General features: G+C 43.4%; 1 protein-coding gene across 1 annotated transcript in view; it reads left to right on the top strand.

Moving 5' to 3' along the window:
- The first annotated feature begins 2,475 nt into the window (after positions 1-2,475).
- The window catches only part of tmem38b (transmembrane protein 38B), a 31,261-nt gene continuing 14,248 nt past the window's right edge, over positions 2,476-19,488 (top strand). The window contains exons 1-3 of the mRNA XM_056301977.1: positions 2,476-2,905; positions 17,585-17,741; positions 18,283-18,467. Coding sequence (XP_056157952.1) covers positions 2,782-2,905; positions 17,585-17,741; positions 18,283-18,467 — 466 coding nt within the window. The 5' untranslated portion in view covers positions 2,476-2,781. The remainder of the gene's footprint in view (positions 2,906-17,584; positions 17,742-18,282; positions 18,468-19,488) is intronic.

The raw sequence follows: 19,488 nt of genomic DNA, 5'->3' as shown, positions 1-19,488 counted from the left end.
ATGATAGTTAAGTTACTGTAATTCAGCACCAGAGGGCACTCTTCACTATAGGAAAACAAAAAAAGGGACACTGTCTCCATCTAGTGTCTATTTCTTCAAATTACAAGTTCATTGTCGCAACCTACACCTTATTTCTGGCCGTCATTTAGACTTCTGCAAACAAAACCTTCACTGATCGCGTCAGCGTTGAGAAACGCACCACTTTACTGCATCTTCCTGCTGGGTTGCGTCACGGTGTAATGGAGCAACCGTATCAAGACCTCACAAACCATGATATATCTACTTTTAGAGAACAGGAAGCTCACAGCGCAGTCTATTATAAAATAGTCACAAACCATGCCTTCTGTCAAATTAGAGTACATTTATTTTGTACCCCCGCAAATGTTTTTCTTGCACCATACATATCCGTTTCCGGAAGTACATAGTTGTAGCTAATAAGATGACACTGTCAGGCTACAGGATGTCCTGCTTTCATGGTCTGTGGGTATAAAGGGGACATGTTTTTCCAACTCAGACTGGATTTTTCTCCAATTCAACATATTCTGAATGAACATTAAATAAATGATAGTATGTGTGACTGTACTTCCCATTTTCAAAATAGAGATATATGATGGTTTTTGAATGATTGGACTGTGTCGAAGCCCAGCGTTTAGTAAAGTGGTAAAATACGCAATACTACATCGATCAAGTAAAGTTTTTGGGTGTAAAATTCAAAATATCGACTGACAGCATTTTAATGAGGTCTTGGTAACCCTAACCCTAACCCTAACCCTAACCGATGCAGCCTTCCAGATCATGTGTTACTAAAAACATTAAGCCTCCATGAAAAGGTACAAATGCAGCAAAATTGCGAGTCTTATTCAGATTGTAGTTGCATGTATCCCCCGCCAGTTTCTGACGGTGTCAACAAAGTTAACCAACGCAATATCAGCAGGGGTATTTGTCTATAAAAATGTTGGTGAGAAATTGACACTCCCGGAAGTGATAGACACTGTAGGTGTAAGTGGCATATTATATATTGTGACTTTAGCAGCAGAGAAGGGTGGACATGATCGAAATCATTAAAATATGGTACTTTCTCGTATTCGCAAAACAGTAGTGACAGGGACAAAGCCAACAAAACATGTCTCACAACACGTCATGTGAGACTAATCCGTCACCAAGAATAGTTAATCACACAGACTGTTAAAATGTTACTGCCTCTTAAATTTTATATATATATATAGAGAGAGAGAGAGAGAGAGAGAGAGAGAGAGAGAGAGAGAGAGAGAGAGAGAGAGAGAGAGAGAGAGAGAGAGAGAGAGAGAGAGAGAGAGAGAGAGAGAGAGAGAGAGAGAGAGAGAGAGTGTGTGTGTGTGGCGCAGTGGCACAGCAAGAAGGTCGTAGGTTCGAGTCCCGGGTCGTCCTCTGTGTGGAGTTTGCATGTTCTTCCCATGTTCTTCCCGTGTCTGCGTGGGTTTCCTCCCAAAGTCATGTACATCAAGTGAATCGGCCATGTTAAATTGTCCGCGTGTGTGTGGGCCCTGTGGCGGCCTGTCCAGGGTGTCTCCCCGCCTGCCGCCCAATGACTGCTGGGATAGGCTCCCGCGATCCAGAGGGCAGGATAAGCGGTGCAGATAATGGATGGATGGATGGATATGAGCACAAACAAGGAGCAAAATAATCCAGTGATTCAAGTATTGCTATATGCAATCATCAGCTGTCAAGTAAATTTTATTTGTATAGTCCAGTATCACAAATTACAAATTTGCCTCAGTGGGCTTTACAGGAACACAACATCCTGTTCTTAGACTGACAGCTGATGTTTGCATATAGCACGAAACAGTACTGTGTAATTGTACTGTACATTAACAGTACCGTATTGCTTGATTAAAAAAAATCCATCCATTATCTTAACCGCTTATCCTGCTCTCAGGGTCGCGGGGATGCTGGAGCCTATTCCAGCAGTAAACAAATATTGAATCACCGAATTATATATTCATATACATATATCGTTTTTTTCTCGAAACCATCAAGGGTGTTGTAAGTGGAATACACACACACACACACACACACACACACACACACACATACACACACACACACGTGTGTGTGTGTATGTATGTATGTATATGTATGTATGTATGTATGTGTATATGTGTATATATGTGTCTATATAACATTAACATTTTTGTTTTTTTTCTACTTCAAACTGGCTACGACATATTAAGCTGCAAGCAATTTCAATATTATTTTCTTTATTATTCTACAGACTCATTACGCTGAACTAACGTGTGTGTGTGTGTGTGTGTGCGCGCGCGCGCGCCCTCATAAACCCATTACATCAAACCGAATAGCCACACACAGAAACCTGATTGGCACAGCACGCTCGCAGTTATCCAATCAGAGAGCCGCTTTGGCTCCACCCGCCACATCACTGGAATGGCGGAACACGTACCAGGAATTCCGCTTGCAAATCGACACGCATATTGTTGATGGACCAACATCACTCATGTCCATCCTGTGGCAATGCAGATCTGTTGGCAGGCAAGGCGAGGGGACCTCAAAAGTCAACTAACCAGCTGTTGGCATTGGCAACCTGGTGTCACATCAACAGAAACACAGTTTGTACTACCGGCTTCCACTGCGGTCTGACGCCTCACCGGAGGATAAACCGTAAACTGTCTTTGAGATTTCCTTGATGCTCCGGGTTGGGTCGCTGCCTGGCGCGGCGTTAACACCTCGTCGGGATTAACTAGCGTAATTTGTTCTCGCTAAAGTGCTGCAGGCGGGGTAAAGACAATGGAGTTGTTGGAGGTCCTGCATTTCGATCAGCTGTCCCATGGACTTGCACAACTGTCGATGTTTCCCTACTTTGACATGGCGCATTACACCGTGTCCGTCATGGCTTTGAGAGAGCAGCCAGGTGAGTTGATGAGCCGGTCTCAAAGTTCACTTTGACAGACTGCAGCGCTGTATTGGGGCTACTCGTGTTTACATTTTCTGACGTATTTCCTAAATTGAAAAACTTATATCCCCCCCCCCGCTGCAGCGCTAAACTCATTTCCCCCCTCTTTTCTTCTCTTCTACTGTACTCTATTCTATCCATATATCCTCTCCTGAATTAAGAAAATCTTCCATTCATCGTACAGTGAATTAATGTCATTGTGCATATATATGGTCTGCCATTTATTTGTGAACCAGCCTGGCAAGTCCCCCTTTGATTTTTATTTGCTGAATCTATAATTATTCCATAAAGGCCACTGTCAAATTATTACGAATGCTGCCATCGTGCGAGTCACAGCGACCAGAATGAAAAGTATAGTGCACCTTAAGTAGAATGGATTATTGACAGAGTGAAGTCAGTGTGTAAGAAAACTTAAGTTAGCAATTGTTTTTCTGCTGTTGCTTTACTAACAGCATATTCATTCCAGATGACAAATGGATATGTCGTAATTAAGAGAACTATCCGAAAACAATGTCAGGTAGAAAGTTCCCGCTTGTGCTATCTGCCGCAGCAGGCCTTCTGTATAGAGAGCAAAGTTGGGTGTTGCCGAGCCAAATGTGTTATGTCACTCGAGATAGCGGCTGAAGGGACGCGGAACTTTACTGCACAGAGTTGACCTTACACGCGCGCGCGCGCGCACACGCACACACGCACACACACAGCGCGTCCATTGTAGTCCTGCTGTTGTAACTTAGCAGTCTATTTTAAAACGTGCCTTGCCAGGCATCCGCGCTCCCATGGCCTTTTAACCCACTATCCTCTGCTCCCATCTATCTGCTGCAGAGACAGAGAGAGAGAGAGAGAGAGAGAGAGAGAGAGAGAGAGAGAGAGAGAGAGAGAGAGAGAGAGAGAGAGAGAGTTGGGATAAGTGGAACTATGGACACCTTAAATACCATGGGTCAGCAAGCAGAAGACAAATCCTCATATCACCTGTTTGTGTGTGTGCGTGCGTGTGTGTGTGTGTGTGTGTTTTCTTGGTTTTTTGTGTTCCAGGAGGACTTAACAGTAGTCCTGAATGGGCTATTCATGAGATGAATGAGACATTGTATGGGCTGTATCTTGGTCTTCAAGACCAAAGGTGATCGTGTGTAGGTCTACATACGTAGTGTAGGATCTTGTGTGCTAGTCTTTACACATTTTCAGGCTACATGGTTTCCTAGTATGGGCTGTGTTTGGCGGTATGGGCTTTATTTGGGCAATTTGAGGTTTCACCATCATACATGTGAAACGCCAACGAGAATTACATACGTGAGACGTGATAAAGCATCTTAATGTTGTAAACGTGTAACCATACTGATGAGTTACAGCCGACTCAGGAGTGCGAGCTCCGCGTCTTTCCCCCAGAAAGGAAAGGAATTTGAGAGGCACTTCTCTCCCCCTCTCTTTCTCTTTCCTTTCCTCTTGTTATCTTGTCCTCCATCTCGCCATCCGTTCTGGCAGTGCAGTCTGTCTTTGAACAATCCCAGATCTGCCCAAGACGTCCACAAAATGCTCCGCAGCTGTACATTTTCAATGGGAGGTGTATCTGTGTAAAACCAGCCGAACAATCCTTATAATGTCTCCATTTAGAAGACTTGCCCCCTGCTCAATATTGTGTTGTATATGAGAAACTTAAACGTTGGTTCTAGCGTAGGGGATGCTTTTGATGGTCTCGCTTAAATCTGACTCCAGTGTTTATGAAGAGACGGCTGACCGACTCTTTGCCGCCATTAAAAGTTTATTACGCTGTCACCATGATTTACGCTGGTGTTATTTTTAAGCATATTAGGAGCTGGTACCACGCGTGGATTTTATAGAAAACGAGACAGCAGGGCGCCTGGGTAGCGCAGCGGTCTATTCCGTTGCCTACCAACAAGGGGATCAGCGGTTCGAATCCCCCGTGTTACCTCCGGCCTGGTCGGTAAGTGTCTTGGTTTGCTGCACTAGTGCCTCTTCTGGTCGGTCAGGGTGCCTGTATGGGGGGAGGGGTAACTGCTACATCGTGCTACATCCCCCTGGTGAAACTCCTGACTGTCAGGTGAAAAGAAGTGGCCGGTGACTCCACATATATCGGAGGGGGCATGTGGTAGTCTGCAGCCCTCCCTGGATCGGCAGAGGGGGTGGGAGAAAGGGGAGAAATTGGGAGAAAAAGGGACAAAACATAAAAAAAGAAAAAGAAAACAAGACCGCAGGAACATGGGAAGTGTTATAGTAGTTAACATGTTAATAGATGAACTTCATCCCAAGCCACAGATAAAAAGAGCCTTGCTATACCCTCCATATGCAGTCTTCTTGGTAGAGACCTTGCAGATAGAAAGAAAAAAAGACACGTGAGAAGTGGGGAGAACGAGTTAATGATGAGAAGAAACTGTTGGAGGCGAGTTTCACAGTGAATAAAATGGTACAGGGCAGAAAGAAAGTAGAGGACGCTTAGAGGGAAGCGAGACTGAGCGTGCACAATAGGGACACAGAGAAACTGAAGAGGGGAAAATGGATTAAAGAGCATAAAGCTGATGAAAATAAGGCTGGAAAGGAAAGACGACTGAAGAGAGAGGGAGGTTCAAGTGAGGGGAGTGAAGTGATATTTAGAGGTTTGGTTACTGGTGGTGGTGTGTGTATATATAATAGATGTTTTTTTCTGTTTGAGCAGACTCAAATTGATGTTTTCAACCGGGCCTATTTGCAAGTGTTAGTGGTGCAGCAGCCACTGAAAGGGACACACGGGACGGATCTTAAATGCAATGTTTTAGCTTTTCTGAAGCAAAATATGTGACTAGTAAATTTCAGCAGGGGTTCTTGAGTAGTAGTGATTGAAACAAAATTAAGATTTATGCTAAGCAGCTCCCCAGATTTCTGAATTAAAAAAATGCTTGCTGAGTTTCAAAGAAGGTTGAGTCAGTTCATCTGGATACAACATTAAACGTTGTATCCAGATGAACTGACTCAACCTTCTTTGATGATCTTTCCTGGATTATTATTATTATTTTTAACCCCCTGCAACCCAGTGAGACTAGGCTCATACTTGCAGCCATCAACGTAAAATGCAGCAATAGCAGCAAACTGATATTTACAGAGGGTTTTCGGAAACGTGCTCGTTCACCATTCAACTTTCCACTCTGATTTGTGTGTCTTACTTGCTTCGATTTGTTGTTATTCACATTGCTGAATTATAGAGGTCACGATTCAAGTCGACTTACACATAACACCCTCGATTGTGTAAAGATACCCGAGCCTCTCAGTTCGCTTTAATTTTGCAAGCATTAAGCAAGAATTTGGCAATGTATTTCGTGTCACGATACAAGTCTCACAATTATAATAATATATATCAACACAGATACAGGAAAAAAAAGGTTTTAATAAATTGCAGTGTTTTCCTGTATCTGTGTTGATATTCCGCTCCTCATTAGTTGAGGACTTATAACAACACCATTGACGGTTTCGTAAAAAAAACGCTATATATATATATACACACACACACACACACACACACACACAGACATATATATATATATATATATATATATATATATATATATATATATATATACACACACACACACACATATATGATGCTACAAAAACTGTGATATTAAGCAATATTTTGTCGACATCTTAGAAAAATGTCATGAAGAAAACTCCTCAATATGCATAAAATGAGAGTAATTAGAGCCATAGCTGGCGAGGCCAGCTGCTGCTGTGGTTTTTTGCAGACCTTTTACAATTCTGCACTTGTCACCTTATGGTCACACATGTAAACAACACAATGAAATGGTGCCGCTGCCACGTCTCTGTGTGTAAACTTAAAGAGTCAGTGCAGTGTGTGGTGTTTTTTTTTTTTTTTGATTTTTCACCCTTTTTCTTCCCAGTTGTACCCATCCAATTACCCCACTCTTCCAAGCTGTCCCGGTCACTGCTGCAACTCCTCTGCCAATCCGGGTAGGGCTGCAGACTACCACATGCCTCCTCTGATACATGTGGAATCGCCAGCCGCTTCTTTTCACCTGACAGGCTGGAGTTTCGCCAGGGGGACGTAGCGCATGTTAGGATCATGCTATTACCCCAAGTTCCCCCTCCCCCTCGAACAGGCGCCCCAACTGACCAGAGGAAGTGCTAGTGCAGCGACCAGGACACGTACCCACATCCGGCTTCTAATCAAATGTATTGATATTTTCTCACGCCCCTGTGAGGTCGCATCACATTTAATGACCCTTGAGCTCATTCACAATAATCCAAAAGGCAAAACTGGACCTAAAACCAAATAAGTACTTTGAGATGCTTAAAAGTAATGGCCCTGAAGGCAACGCTTTTTCCACAAGAGTAGAAGGCTTTGGATTGTGTCGGTTACAATGACCGTAAAAAAATAGTATGAAACTGCTTTACACCGTTGATGCTCTGCACACATCATATGACTTCAGCCTGTTCCTTCCTGTTTACACAGATTGTGAGCTGAAGTGTGTGTGAGACTCGGTGAGTGATGAGGCGGAGGGAGAGAAACAGATGGACAGAAAGATAAAGAGACAAAGAGAGACGGAAGGAAGGGGGGATGGAGAGAGAGAGGAATGAATAGCACAAATGGGGTCAGAGTACGTGAAGTCGGTGCTCCAGTGCCATTTCTCTCTGTCACTATTTTCCTAACATTTGACTTGTAAATGTGTCTCCTTCAAATGTAAATGTTGGAGGCTTCAGGATCTTGATCTGGCAAAGGTGTGTCTGTAGCCCGATACTCCCCATGTTTTCCTGGTGTTGGCGCTATTTCAATTTAAACTGAAAACATGGCACAACTTAACGTTGCTCAGACTTTGACACTGGACTTTACTTCTCCTTAGTAGAGTTCGTGACAGATAATAACTTGAAGATGATATAATATTAATGCTGGCAAATATCACCTGGCTGGCATTTAAGGCAAGTTAAAACAAATGATAATAATTACATGTACGCCTAAATGTTTCAGCTGTGGCACTAATCCATTAAACCTGCTGGTTTGGAAAATAATCTGGTTCTGCCTTGATAAATAAATCAGGCCCAAATGAACTAGGTAAACATTTTCAGTGGAAAGTTTGGTCAAACTAAAACGGTCCTTATCCCACTAATATTTTGTCAATTTTAGTGTAGCGAGCACATGCCTCGCCATATTTAAACAGCACTCCAGGCCTTCTCAAGAGGCCTCTTTGTGTAGAGACCTCTCTCAGTGAATAGGGTGTGATGCTGACCACAGCTCTGAAGTGCCTTAGCTTGATCTGGAAATAAAGGTGATGACCATGCAAGTCTCTATTTACTTTAAATGATAAGGCCATTTACTTGAGCACTGATTCTTCATATTAACATGTACAGTCTAATACCAAAAAATAAAAAAAAGACTATAGGGTGTCCAGGTAGTGTAGCGCAGTGTTTCTCAACCGGGGGTCCGCGGACCCCTAGTGGTCCGTGGTGTAATTGCAAGGGGTCCGTGAAAATAAAATATCTTTAAAAAAAAGATCCTATGGCATTTATAGAAATAGGATTATTTTACTCAAATGTGACTGAGACCTTTATCTACCTAAACTATAAAGGATAACAGGACTTTTTTCTCTAATTACATCTGTTTCACAAGTGTAATTTATTGTATTTTAATAAGAGATCTCGCTCCTGTTTGCATTGTTAAAAGTTACTGCATAAAAATTCTGTTGTTACATATATCTGAAAGTTACTGAATACATATTCTGTTTTGTTACATATATCTGAAAGTTACTGCATAAGAATTCTGTTTTGTTAACTATATCTAAGTTACAACTGAAAGCTCTTATTTTTGCCCCAAAGAGTGAATAAATGCTATAATGCAATTTAAAATGCAGTTTCTACTGTTTCTACAAATTGCAACCCCCCCCTCCCCCAAGATCAGGTGGAGGGGTCCTCAGGGTAGATCAAAAATACGCAGGGGGTCCAGCACCCCAAAAAGGTTGAGAACCACTGGTGTAGCGGTCTAGTCCATTGTCTACCAACATGGTGATCGCCGATTCAAATCCCCGTGTTACCTCCGGCTTGGTTGGGCATCCCTATGGACACAATTGGCCATGTCTGCAGGTGGGAAGCCGGATGTGGGTATGTGTCCTGGTTGCTGCACTAGCGCCTCCTCTGGTCGGTCAGGGCGCCTGTAAAGGAGGAATAGCATGATCCTCCCACGCACTATGTCCCCCTGATGAAACTCCTCACTGTCAGGTGAAAAAAAGCAGCTGGCGACTGCACATGTATCGGAGGAGGCCTGTGGTAGTCTGCAGCCCTCCCTGGATCAGCAGAGGGAGTGGAGCAGTGACCGGGATGGCTCAGAAGAGTGGGGTAATTGGCCAAATTTAATTAGGGAGAAAAAGGGGAAAAATGACTATAGTAGTTAGGCTGTTGTTTCAGTTTAAATGTAGGGAGTGTATCCATCCTCTCTTTTCTGGCCCAGTGTGTGTATTTTGGTTCGAGCTTTGCATTCATCTTCATAAAAATTATTTTTATTTTTTTTGTGTTGCTCGGCAAATGTACCCTGCTGTTGCTGTTGCTGTCAAAGTCTCCTCGTGGCAATGACTTGCTGTTTAGCCACATAAGATCCATTGCATCAGACTTTAAACACTGCTAAACATGGCTAAACAAAACCTTTCTATTTTCACATTCAGGCAAATCTTTAATAAGAAGTGGCACAGGTAACCACTCAGTTTGAGCCTCCACCTACTCACATTCTGATAAAGTATAAACCGCTTGTATATGAAGAGGACAGTGATGGTGGTGTGAGTTAGGCTGAAGGGGGCAGTGATATAGAACATTCTTGTCCCAGCTTCTCACTAGTCTGCCCAGAGAGTTTGTTTGATAAACGCCAGTGTGTTACTTTTCCACTCTCCTCATATTTGATTGGTCTAACATGCTGGAGCCCACAGACACCACCTATATATCATATGGGTCTTGCTGTATTCAGTGCCCCTATAGTTTGTAGGCTAATCACATGAGGTTGATGTTGATGAGTGTTTTCCTCCTGGATTTTAGAAAAAGCACTGATTTTCTCCTTCAAAGCTGCAGTGTGATGCATTTTTGTTGACTTTATCCTAAAGGCAATCACTTCTAACATCCAAGGCCCACCAACATGTTTATGATTAAAATATAGAACAAACAAGGTTTAATACGCCTTTAACTGAAACCAAACTTCATTCTAAGGTTTCATGAATAGTGGTACTTGTGCATCACTTGAAATGACAAGAAGTACCCCCCTGGTAATTATAGAAGAACTGAGTTTCTGACCCCGTGAGTTAGGCTCCAGGCTCCAAGGATGGCATTGCTGGTTTTTTCATCTGTCTGTTTGGTCATGTGGAGTGTGAGGAGCTGTACCACCTATAGTAACTGCTACTAGCGAGCCTCAGCCTCAGCCTCAGCCTCAGCCTCAGCCTCAGCCTCAGCCTCAGCCTTAGCCTTAGCCTTAGCCTTACCAGGGCTTCGCACTATCTCATGTGGACTTTCCGTAAATCAGAACTGTGCCTTTTCTATACAACCAGAAAATACTAAAAAGTGGAACTCGTGAAAAGTGTGAAACTGTATTGTGGTAGGCAATCCTTGCATTAAAAAAAAAAAAAATGCATGTCTGCAAATCTCTTACTTACAGCAGTAAGGCAATGGATATTAAACACGTTGTGGTTCATAGTTGGTCTCTCACTGTGACAGAAGGTGTTGAAAAACAATTCTCCCATCATCTATTTTTACACTTCACATTTGTTTTCATATTCACTGATATTATATTTTACATTGTATTTGGGTATATTTGGATTATATGCTTAATGCCAGTGTCACAGTAGGTGTTAGAGCTGTGCTTGACAAAAAATGGCAATTTATTCATATTGGAACCTCATGTGTGTCGGCAACATTGAATGTGCTTTTTAAATGTCAGTAGCCTACTTTACATAAATAGCAAAATAACTGTCTACCAAGTGGGCTACGATTTGATAATATTTTAGTAAAAGGGTGATATTTGCTTTTCGTTTGCATTAATTCTGCAGAATGAAAGCCGATTCCTTATTTTGATACTGTCACAATGGCATTTGATTTGGGTGGTAATTGGAATTATCTATCAACGATTTTAAATGTCTTAACTGAATTTTGGTTAATCCAACCCCTGCATGGTAATATATATATATATATATATATATATTTTCCTACAGAGAAGCCTATTGTTAAGCGCTAGGGCAATGCTAATGGAGTGAGGAGAAGGCATCTGTATATGGGAGGAATTCTGTGTCACAATTGACAAAAATGTGTTGCAAAATAAATAGAAATAGAGGTGGAAAAGATAAATACTGCAATTCACAAATCTGTATTAAGATTATTAAATGCGAATAATCAGAAACATGAATATATGCGCTCCTTGTGTTGTGTAAAACATTGTGTAAATGACTGTAGCATTATTTATATGTGATTTATATATTTTCTTATTTTTTAGCACTAACATATTTGTGGCACTTAAACAGGCATTTAAAAAGTTGAGTCTGTAGGGGCGTCAGGGTAGCATAGCAGTGTGTTCCATTGCCTACCAATATGAGGATCACCGGTTTGAAGCCCTGTGTTACCTCCAGCTTGTTTGGGCGTCCCTACAGACACAATTGGCCGTGTCTGTGGGTGGGAAGCCGGATGTAGATGTGTGTCCAGGTTGCTGCACTAGCACCTCCTCTGGTCGGTCAGGACGCCTGTTCGCGGGGGGGGGGGGGGTTGGAGGGAATAGCGTGATCTTCCCACGTGCTACGTCCCCTGGCGAAACTCCTCACTGTCAGGTGAAAAGAAGTGGCTGGCGACTCCACATGTATCAGAGGAAGCATGTGGTAGTCTGCAGCCCTCCCCGGATCGGCAGAGGGGGTGGAGCAGCGACTGGGACGGCTCGGAAAAGTAGGGTAATTGGACGGGTACAATTGGGGAGGAAAAAGGGGGAAGAAACCCCCCCCCCAAAAAAAAGTTGAGTCTGCATTTATGAATGGACTGCCATTTGTGAAAATTTGTGAAAATGGGATTTGTGAATTTGTGTGCTTCTTTTGTTGCACGTATTGCGGCTTGGGTTAGTGTTTGAGTAGCTGTATGGAGCGGATCATGTAGTGGATCCTGTGGCAGAGGGTATTTAGGAACATATGGCCATAGCAAGGAGAGAGAGAGTGGGAGGGGCATAACGGCATAGCAACAAAAATTAGCAAATCAAGTCTATTTTCATTTGCCGATTTAAGATGGATGAACACAGTACTTTTATCTAGATAGAAGAATGATGAGAAGGGCCAGTTTTCTGTACTTTCTCAGCTATTGATTTGACTATTTAACTATGACACTGTAGAATTCATAACTGAACATTGCTTTACTTAAGAACTTAACAAGGATTATGTTCTAAACAAATGGCCACTGCTTTTGTTGTCTAACTAAAGAAGAAAAATGGAGGTTGACACTGGTGACAAATCACGTAGGCTAGATCTATGAGATCTATCCACCTGGTCTGCCCATCTTTCTTTAGCGTTCTGTAATCTGGTCTGTAATCTGATTAGATCGCTGGTGTGGCCCTGCATAGCCTCAGTGACATTAGTGTGACTTATCTTTGGGTTGTCCATGTGGCCTGTGGGAATAGTAGAGCTGAACATTATCATTTCAGCATCGACATCACAGTATGAATGTGCAGTAGTCACACTGAAGAGGAGCAATGTATGGGGCAAATTTGAGACCCAGTCATGTTGCACTAAAACCTCAGTACTACTTGATCGAAACTATATTAATATAATATTGTTCAGTCTTGCACAGGCGTTAATGTACGTTTTTTTACAATAAGATTACCTTTTCACCTAAAATTTTTGCAGGCTCTCTCCATTAGGTTGTTTGCAAAATTTTGAGATGTGATTAAGGTTGCCAGTGTTGCCAATGTTGGAATTCCTACTGGTCGCTGATGGTGGTCACCAGAGACACAGTTTTAGGGGTCCAAGCACCAAGGGTGCAAAGACTTTAATTATTGTTGTTGTTATTATTAATTATTAGTCTTTTTCATTATCAGTCATTGATGCAGCATAGTATTGGCGCTCATGATAACTACTGTGTGCTACAGTTTAAAATAATGTTAAGGTGGCGTCTGGGTGGCGTGGCAGCAAGGCATGCATGTTAGGGTTAATACTCCCGTCTGTGCCTCTGACCAAGGCATGGCGAGACGAACTGGAGTTGCTCCCCGGGTGCTGCACGGTGGCTGCCCACTGCTCCTAGCTCAGGGGTGGGCAATCTTATCCAGAAAGGGCCAGTGTGGGTGAAGGTTTGTTGTTCCAACCAAGCAGTTACACACCTGTGTCTCCTAATCAAGTTCCTCAGCAAAGACGCTACTGGTTGATTAGTGGGATCAGGTGTGTTACAGTTTGGTTGGAACAAAAACCTTCACCCACACTGGCCTTTCTGAATAAGATTGCCCACCCCTAGGGTGGGTTAAATGCAGAGAAAGAATTACCCCACGGGGATTGATAGAAGGATTAAAAAAAAGTTACTCCACTACTATTTCTACATTTTTGCCTGCCCCCCCTTAATTGCTGCAAACAAAACAAAAACAACCCTAGTGCCTCAGTTAGACTGCATATGGTTTCCCATAATCTACATGATTTTTCAGTTGCACTGGCCACGTAGTTTAACGATGGTTACCACTGCCTATGGTAAGTAAGATGGTTGTTCCTGTAAGTTGGGCCAGGAAGTAGCTCAGTAATGCGATCGACCGTTGTTGATAAAATTGGACGTTTTGAATAGCAAATTTTAACTTTATTTGCTTACACTTCCAAATACTTGGTTTAGAAAATTGGGTTGAATCAGACTTGTTGAAACATAGACAGTTGTACAGGTAGTCCCCGGGTTACGACGAGTTCTGTTTTGAATAACATAATATAATGCATATAAATATGTCTGTTCACAAGTCGAATTTGTATGTAAGTTGGAACAGTTACGTACAGTTCACATCTAGCGTCAATTAGTCAAATGTTTGCCTTAGTATATAGTATATATTTTTACCTAAAACATCCATCCATTATCCAAATCGCTTATCCTGCTCTCAGGGTCATGGGGATGCTGGAGCCTATCCCAGCAGTCATTGGAGAGACACCCTGGACAGGCCGCCAGTCCATCACAGGGCCAACACACACACATACATTCACACCTAGGGACAATTTAGTATGGCCGATTCACCTGACCTACAAGTCTTTGGACTGTGGGAGGAAACCAGAGCATCCGGAGGAAACCTACGTAGACACAGAGACCATGCAAACTCCACACAGAGGACGACCCGGGACGACCCCCAAGGTTTGACAACCCCGGGGCTCGAACCCAGGACCTTCTTGCTGTGAGGCGACCACGTAAACCACTGTGCCACCGTGCCGTCCATATTTTACCTAAAACATCATAATGCAGTAATAATAATAAATCTAAGTACAGTACAGTATTTATAATTGAGAGAGAGAATGTGTGTATGGTATAAAAAAAAACATTTAAGAAACATTTCTTTCATTTCAAACTCCCCACCTGCCACTGTTTTGGAGCGGGTCACGACCGGTGAAGGCCGGCCATGTGACGCCAGAAACGAGTGCTCACTCGGGGCTCGTCTCCCCTCCTCACTGGGTAAGTGAAAAAATGATAAGGGCGTTTCGCCTCTATGAACGCTTTATTATTTCCACTTTCATTTCAATCATGAGTGTTTTCCTTTTATTTGATGCATCATCATCACATGCATCAGATTTACGCTTTGAAGCCATTATTACGAGGGTAAACACAAACACACAAAAAAGTGAAACACAACACACACAACGTTTACACGACCCAACTTAAAATGGCGGCGATGGCGTCGGGCCGACGAACCGCCTAAAATGCGCAGCCCCCCCCCCTTTTTTTTTTCTCCCCAATTGTATCTGGCCAATTACCCTACTCTTCCAACCTGTCCACCCCCTCTGCCAGTTCGGGGAGGGCTGCAGTCTACCACTTGCCTCCTCCGATACATGTGGAGTCAGCACCCGCTTATTTTCACCTGACAGTGAGGAGTTTCGCCAGGGGGACATAGCGTGTGGTTGGCTCACGCTATTCCCCCCCAGTTCCCCCTCCCCCCCGAACAGGCACCCCGACCGACCAGAGGAGACGCTAGTGCAGCGAATAGGACACATAACCACATCCGGCTTCCCACCCACAGACACGGCCAGTTGTGTCTGTAGGGACGCCCGGCCAAGCCGGAGGTAACACGGGGATTCGAACCGGAGATCCCTGTGTTTGCAGGCATCAGAATAGACCGCTACGCTACCCAGATGTCCTGTAACTCGAGAGATAAGATAACATACTTCACTAAGTTCAGTTCATAAGTACGGGAGTTTGTAAACTGAGCGTTGGTAACCTGGGGACTAGCTGTATCCCATGGCCCCCTAAGATCACATTGCAGCTGTGTTCAGGGACGGGCCTGTTTCTGAAGTCTACACACTGACACCAGCTATACGTATAATAGCAAAAACTACACAAACAAGATCTGGGTTGTAAGAAAATAGATTAAAAAATTGGAATCACCCTTTAAGTTATCTGTTTTGTCATACCCAATTCTTGTTTAATTACAGCTTTAAGTGTAAAGCAATATTTCAAACTAGAGGACAGTGCTATGAAGCCACCTGTAATCTCCTGCGTTTTCTGGACGCCACCGTTCTTTCACCCATTCACAAACAAGCCCATCTTTTCATGACAGGGTAGGCAAAGTTCACTAACAACTATTGTGTTGATCATGGACTAGCCTGGGTTGATGGTTTAACATTAACTGACTGCTGTTGGTGTCATGTTGAGTCAATCAGGGCATCGATCAACTGCCTTATTTCCTCCTCTCACATCACTAATCAATGTGAGTGATACATTCTTTCCAAATGGAAAGGCTGAAGTTAAAAGCTGCATATAACTGGAAAAACTGTATAACTCCTGTTTTTCTTTGATATCACAATATTGCAAAAAACAAAAAAAAAACAAAAGAAAAATCCTAAGTCTATAATCCTGTACTTTTGCCCAACAGCCTGACTAAATCTAAAATTCAGGTTACTGGAAAAGCCTTCTTTTCTTGACCTCTCTGTGGAATTTCATGTTTGATCTTTATACACTATCAGAGATAGTGAGAAACGTTACTCGGACGGGGAAACGCCCATACGGACAAAGTCCACAGTAAAGAGAGAGAGAGAGCGAGAGAGAGAGAGAGAGAGAGAGAGAGAGAGAGAGAGAGAGAGAGAGAGAGAGAGAGAGAGAGAGAGAGAGAGAGAGAGAGAGAGAGAGAGAGAGAGAGAGAGAGAGAGAGAAATGTTTACCTATCATTAATCAAAACACACATTAACTACAGGGGCTGAAAAAAAGGGGAGGATCTGCTGAAACCGGGACATATTTGTGTATTTCACAGATTTCTCAGGACATCAGTACACTTAGCTTGACATTGGGACCATCTCAGTCAAACTTGGATGTCTAGTCGCCTCATTGCACACTCACACACACACACACACACACACACACACACACACACACACACACACACACACACACACACACACACACACACACACACACACACACAGAGGGATAGCTGGGTTTTGCACAACGGCAAGGTTTATAAACAGTGATGCAGACATACAACATGTCAAACACAAAGAACATTGCCCAAAAGTCATTATATAACGTGTTGAGTGAGCTCAGTCAGTATACGTCATTCGCTTCCATTGTATTGATAACTCTGGCATTTACAGCAGCATGTCCGTTCCATTTTTCAAAATGCTCAGCTTGGCATCTCCATTCGTTGTACTTGTCACAAACACAGTCCGCTGCAGTGAACTGACGCGAACTACACTACGTATCATGGTTTCTTAATTTGTGCTCGGCTCTCCTATTTGCTGCTTGCAGCTTTATTTGAAGTTTTGAATCTACATCAATGAATGACAAATCAGGTGTGGATTTGCTCACATTTGTTCACACATTTTGAGTCAAATTTAGCAATGAGCTCAAGTCCTTCAATCCAGAAATGCAAGTCTACCATAGTTGTCTGTAAGCCATGATGGATACATGTTAGTCATGTTCTCTGCATTTACTTATTGTTTGTATGCATTGGTTTCATTTTAAACAAATATAATTCATAGAGGGTGGCACGGTGGTGCAATGGTTAGCACGATCGCCTCACAGCAAGAAGGTCCTGGATTCCAGCCTCAGGGTAGTCCAACCTTGGGGTTCATCCCAGGTCGTTCTCTCTGTGGAGTTTGCATGTTTTCCCTGTGTCTGCGTGGGTTTCCTCCAGGGGCTCCAGTTTCCTGCCACAGTCCAAAGACATGTAGGTCAGGCGAATCGGCCATACTAAATTGTCTCTAGGTGTGAATATGTGTGTGTGTGTGTGTGTGTGTGTGGGCCCTGTGTGTGTGTTGGACTGGCGGCCTGTCCAGGGTGTCTCCCCACCTGCCACCCAATGACTGCTGGGATAGGCTCCAGCATCCCGCAACCCCAATTGGGATAAGTGGCTTGGATAATGGATGGCTGGTTGGATAGTTCTATAGAATAACAACTTCATCGCCCCATAGAGCAGTAGTTTCCCGCTCTAGAGTGATTAGTGTCTGTACTGACAAAACCTCCTGTCCTCTTTTGCAGGAGCTCTCGAGGTGTCCCGAAGAAGCCCCTTTGCCTGCTGGTTCAGCTCCATGCTCTTCTGTTTTGGAGGAGCTGTGCTTTCTGGGCTAATGATGGCTGAGCCACCTGTTGCACCATTGTCCAATGGCACCAATGTTCTCTTGGCTTCTCTTATCTGGTTAGTACTGCAGCAAAGAGGGGAGAAAAAAAAGAGGAACGTAATGGCATTAGTGACGACGCTTTGCTGTCAGCAATTTTGATGAACAATGATGCACAAATATATCAGATTTAACACCACTATCCAACAAAGCAGAAATACGATGAGTATAACTTGCACATTGGTTCTGTTGTCCAATAAAAGAAACAGATTATTTTGCCTTGCAATCTGCCATGGGTGATTGAAATTTAAATAATGTAAGTCCAAAAAACAAACTACTTAACAGCGCTGGGTTTTCACTCCTCTCAAGTAAAACACTTTGGTTCCCTCTACTGGTAACAAGTCTGATGACATTTTTTTCTTACTAAAATACACAGTACCCTCTACTGGTAAAATTAGGTCTTTGAAAAAAACTCTCCTTGGTTAAATGACCTGTGAGCTTTTGATAGTCTTTGGCTCTGTGTGTATGATGAACAAGCATTCGTTAAACGTGAACTCAAATTGTCTGTTTTTTGTGGATGTGAGTGTCAGTGTTTGCATGTGTGTTTATGTTCCTCCTCAGGTACCTCATTTTCTACTGTCCCCAGGACTTGGTGTATTGCTGTACAGCTCTGCTGCCTCTCAGACTGATGCTGTCAGGGATGAAAGAGGTGACGAGGACCTGGAAGGTGCTTGGAGGGGTCACTCAGGCCCATGCCAAATACAAGGACAGCTTGTTGGTCATGATTGCCATCGGATGGGCCAAAGGTTAGTGATTGTGTGTGTGTGTGTGTGTGTGTGTGTGTGTGTGTGTGTGTGTGTGTGTGTGTGTGTGTGTGTGTGTGTGTGTGTGTGTGTGTGTGTCAGTGTGTACTTGCAGCCTGTGTGTCCTTCACTTCCTTTTGTGGCTGTTATTATGGATAATGGACATTTGAAATTCTCAGGCAGGTAGCTTCTAGATTGAGCAGGGGAATTACTCATCTGCCTCACATATTGTGCTCTTTGGCAGTGCTTGGCTTTGTGGCTGATTTAATGACAGTGGAAAGCTTTGTTGTCGTGAATTTCTCTATTCATCAAAGAGGAAGGTAAGGTACTCCACAGAGGTGGAAGGAAAAATAAGGTGGCTACTCCCAGCTTCTTTTCCCAGTGAAAAGGAATGACAACTGATACCTGAAGGCACCTTTATCTCCAGCCTGTCAACACAGATATGTCATATAACTCACCAGGAGCTTTAGTCCATTACGTTGATCATCTCCAAACAAGCGCACATGTCAAGGTCTGGATAGATGAGATGGTAAGAAAAAAATAATTTCTCATAGTCAACGTGTTGAATGCAAGAAAAATTGGCAGGAGTAAAGACCTGAGCGATTTTGACAAGAACCAAATTGTTATGGCCAGATGACTGGATCAGAGCATTTCTGAAATGGCAAGGTTTGTGGGGTGCTCCCGGGTAGCAGTGCTGAGTACCTACCGACTGGCCCGAGGAGGGACAAACCACTAACCAGCGACAGGGTGTTGGGCGCCCAAGGCTCATCAACGCGTGAGAGCAACAAAAGCTAACCCATGTGCTCCGAACCGACAGAGGGTCTACTATGGCACAAGTCACAGAACATTTCAATGATGGTTACTGGAGGAATGAGACACAACACACAGTGCATCCCACCCTGTTGCATATGACATTTGCGTGTGCCATTTACCTGGGGAAGTGATGGCACCAGGATGCACTGTGGGAAGATGACAAGCCGGTGGAGGGAGTGTGATGCTCTGGGCAGTGTTCTTTTGGGAAACA

Source organism: Lampris incognitus, unplaced genomic scaffold (genome assembly GCF_029633865.1).
Source record: "Lampris incognitus isolate fLamInc1 unplaced genomic scaffold, fLamInc1.hap2 scaffold_269, whole genome shotgun sequence".
Taxonomy (NCBI): domain Eukaryota; kingdom Metazoa; phylum Chordata; class Actinopteri; order Lampriformes; family Lampridae; genus Lampris; species Lampris incognitus.
This window is presented reverse-complemented; position numbering and strand designations above follow the sequence as displayed.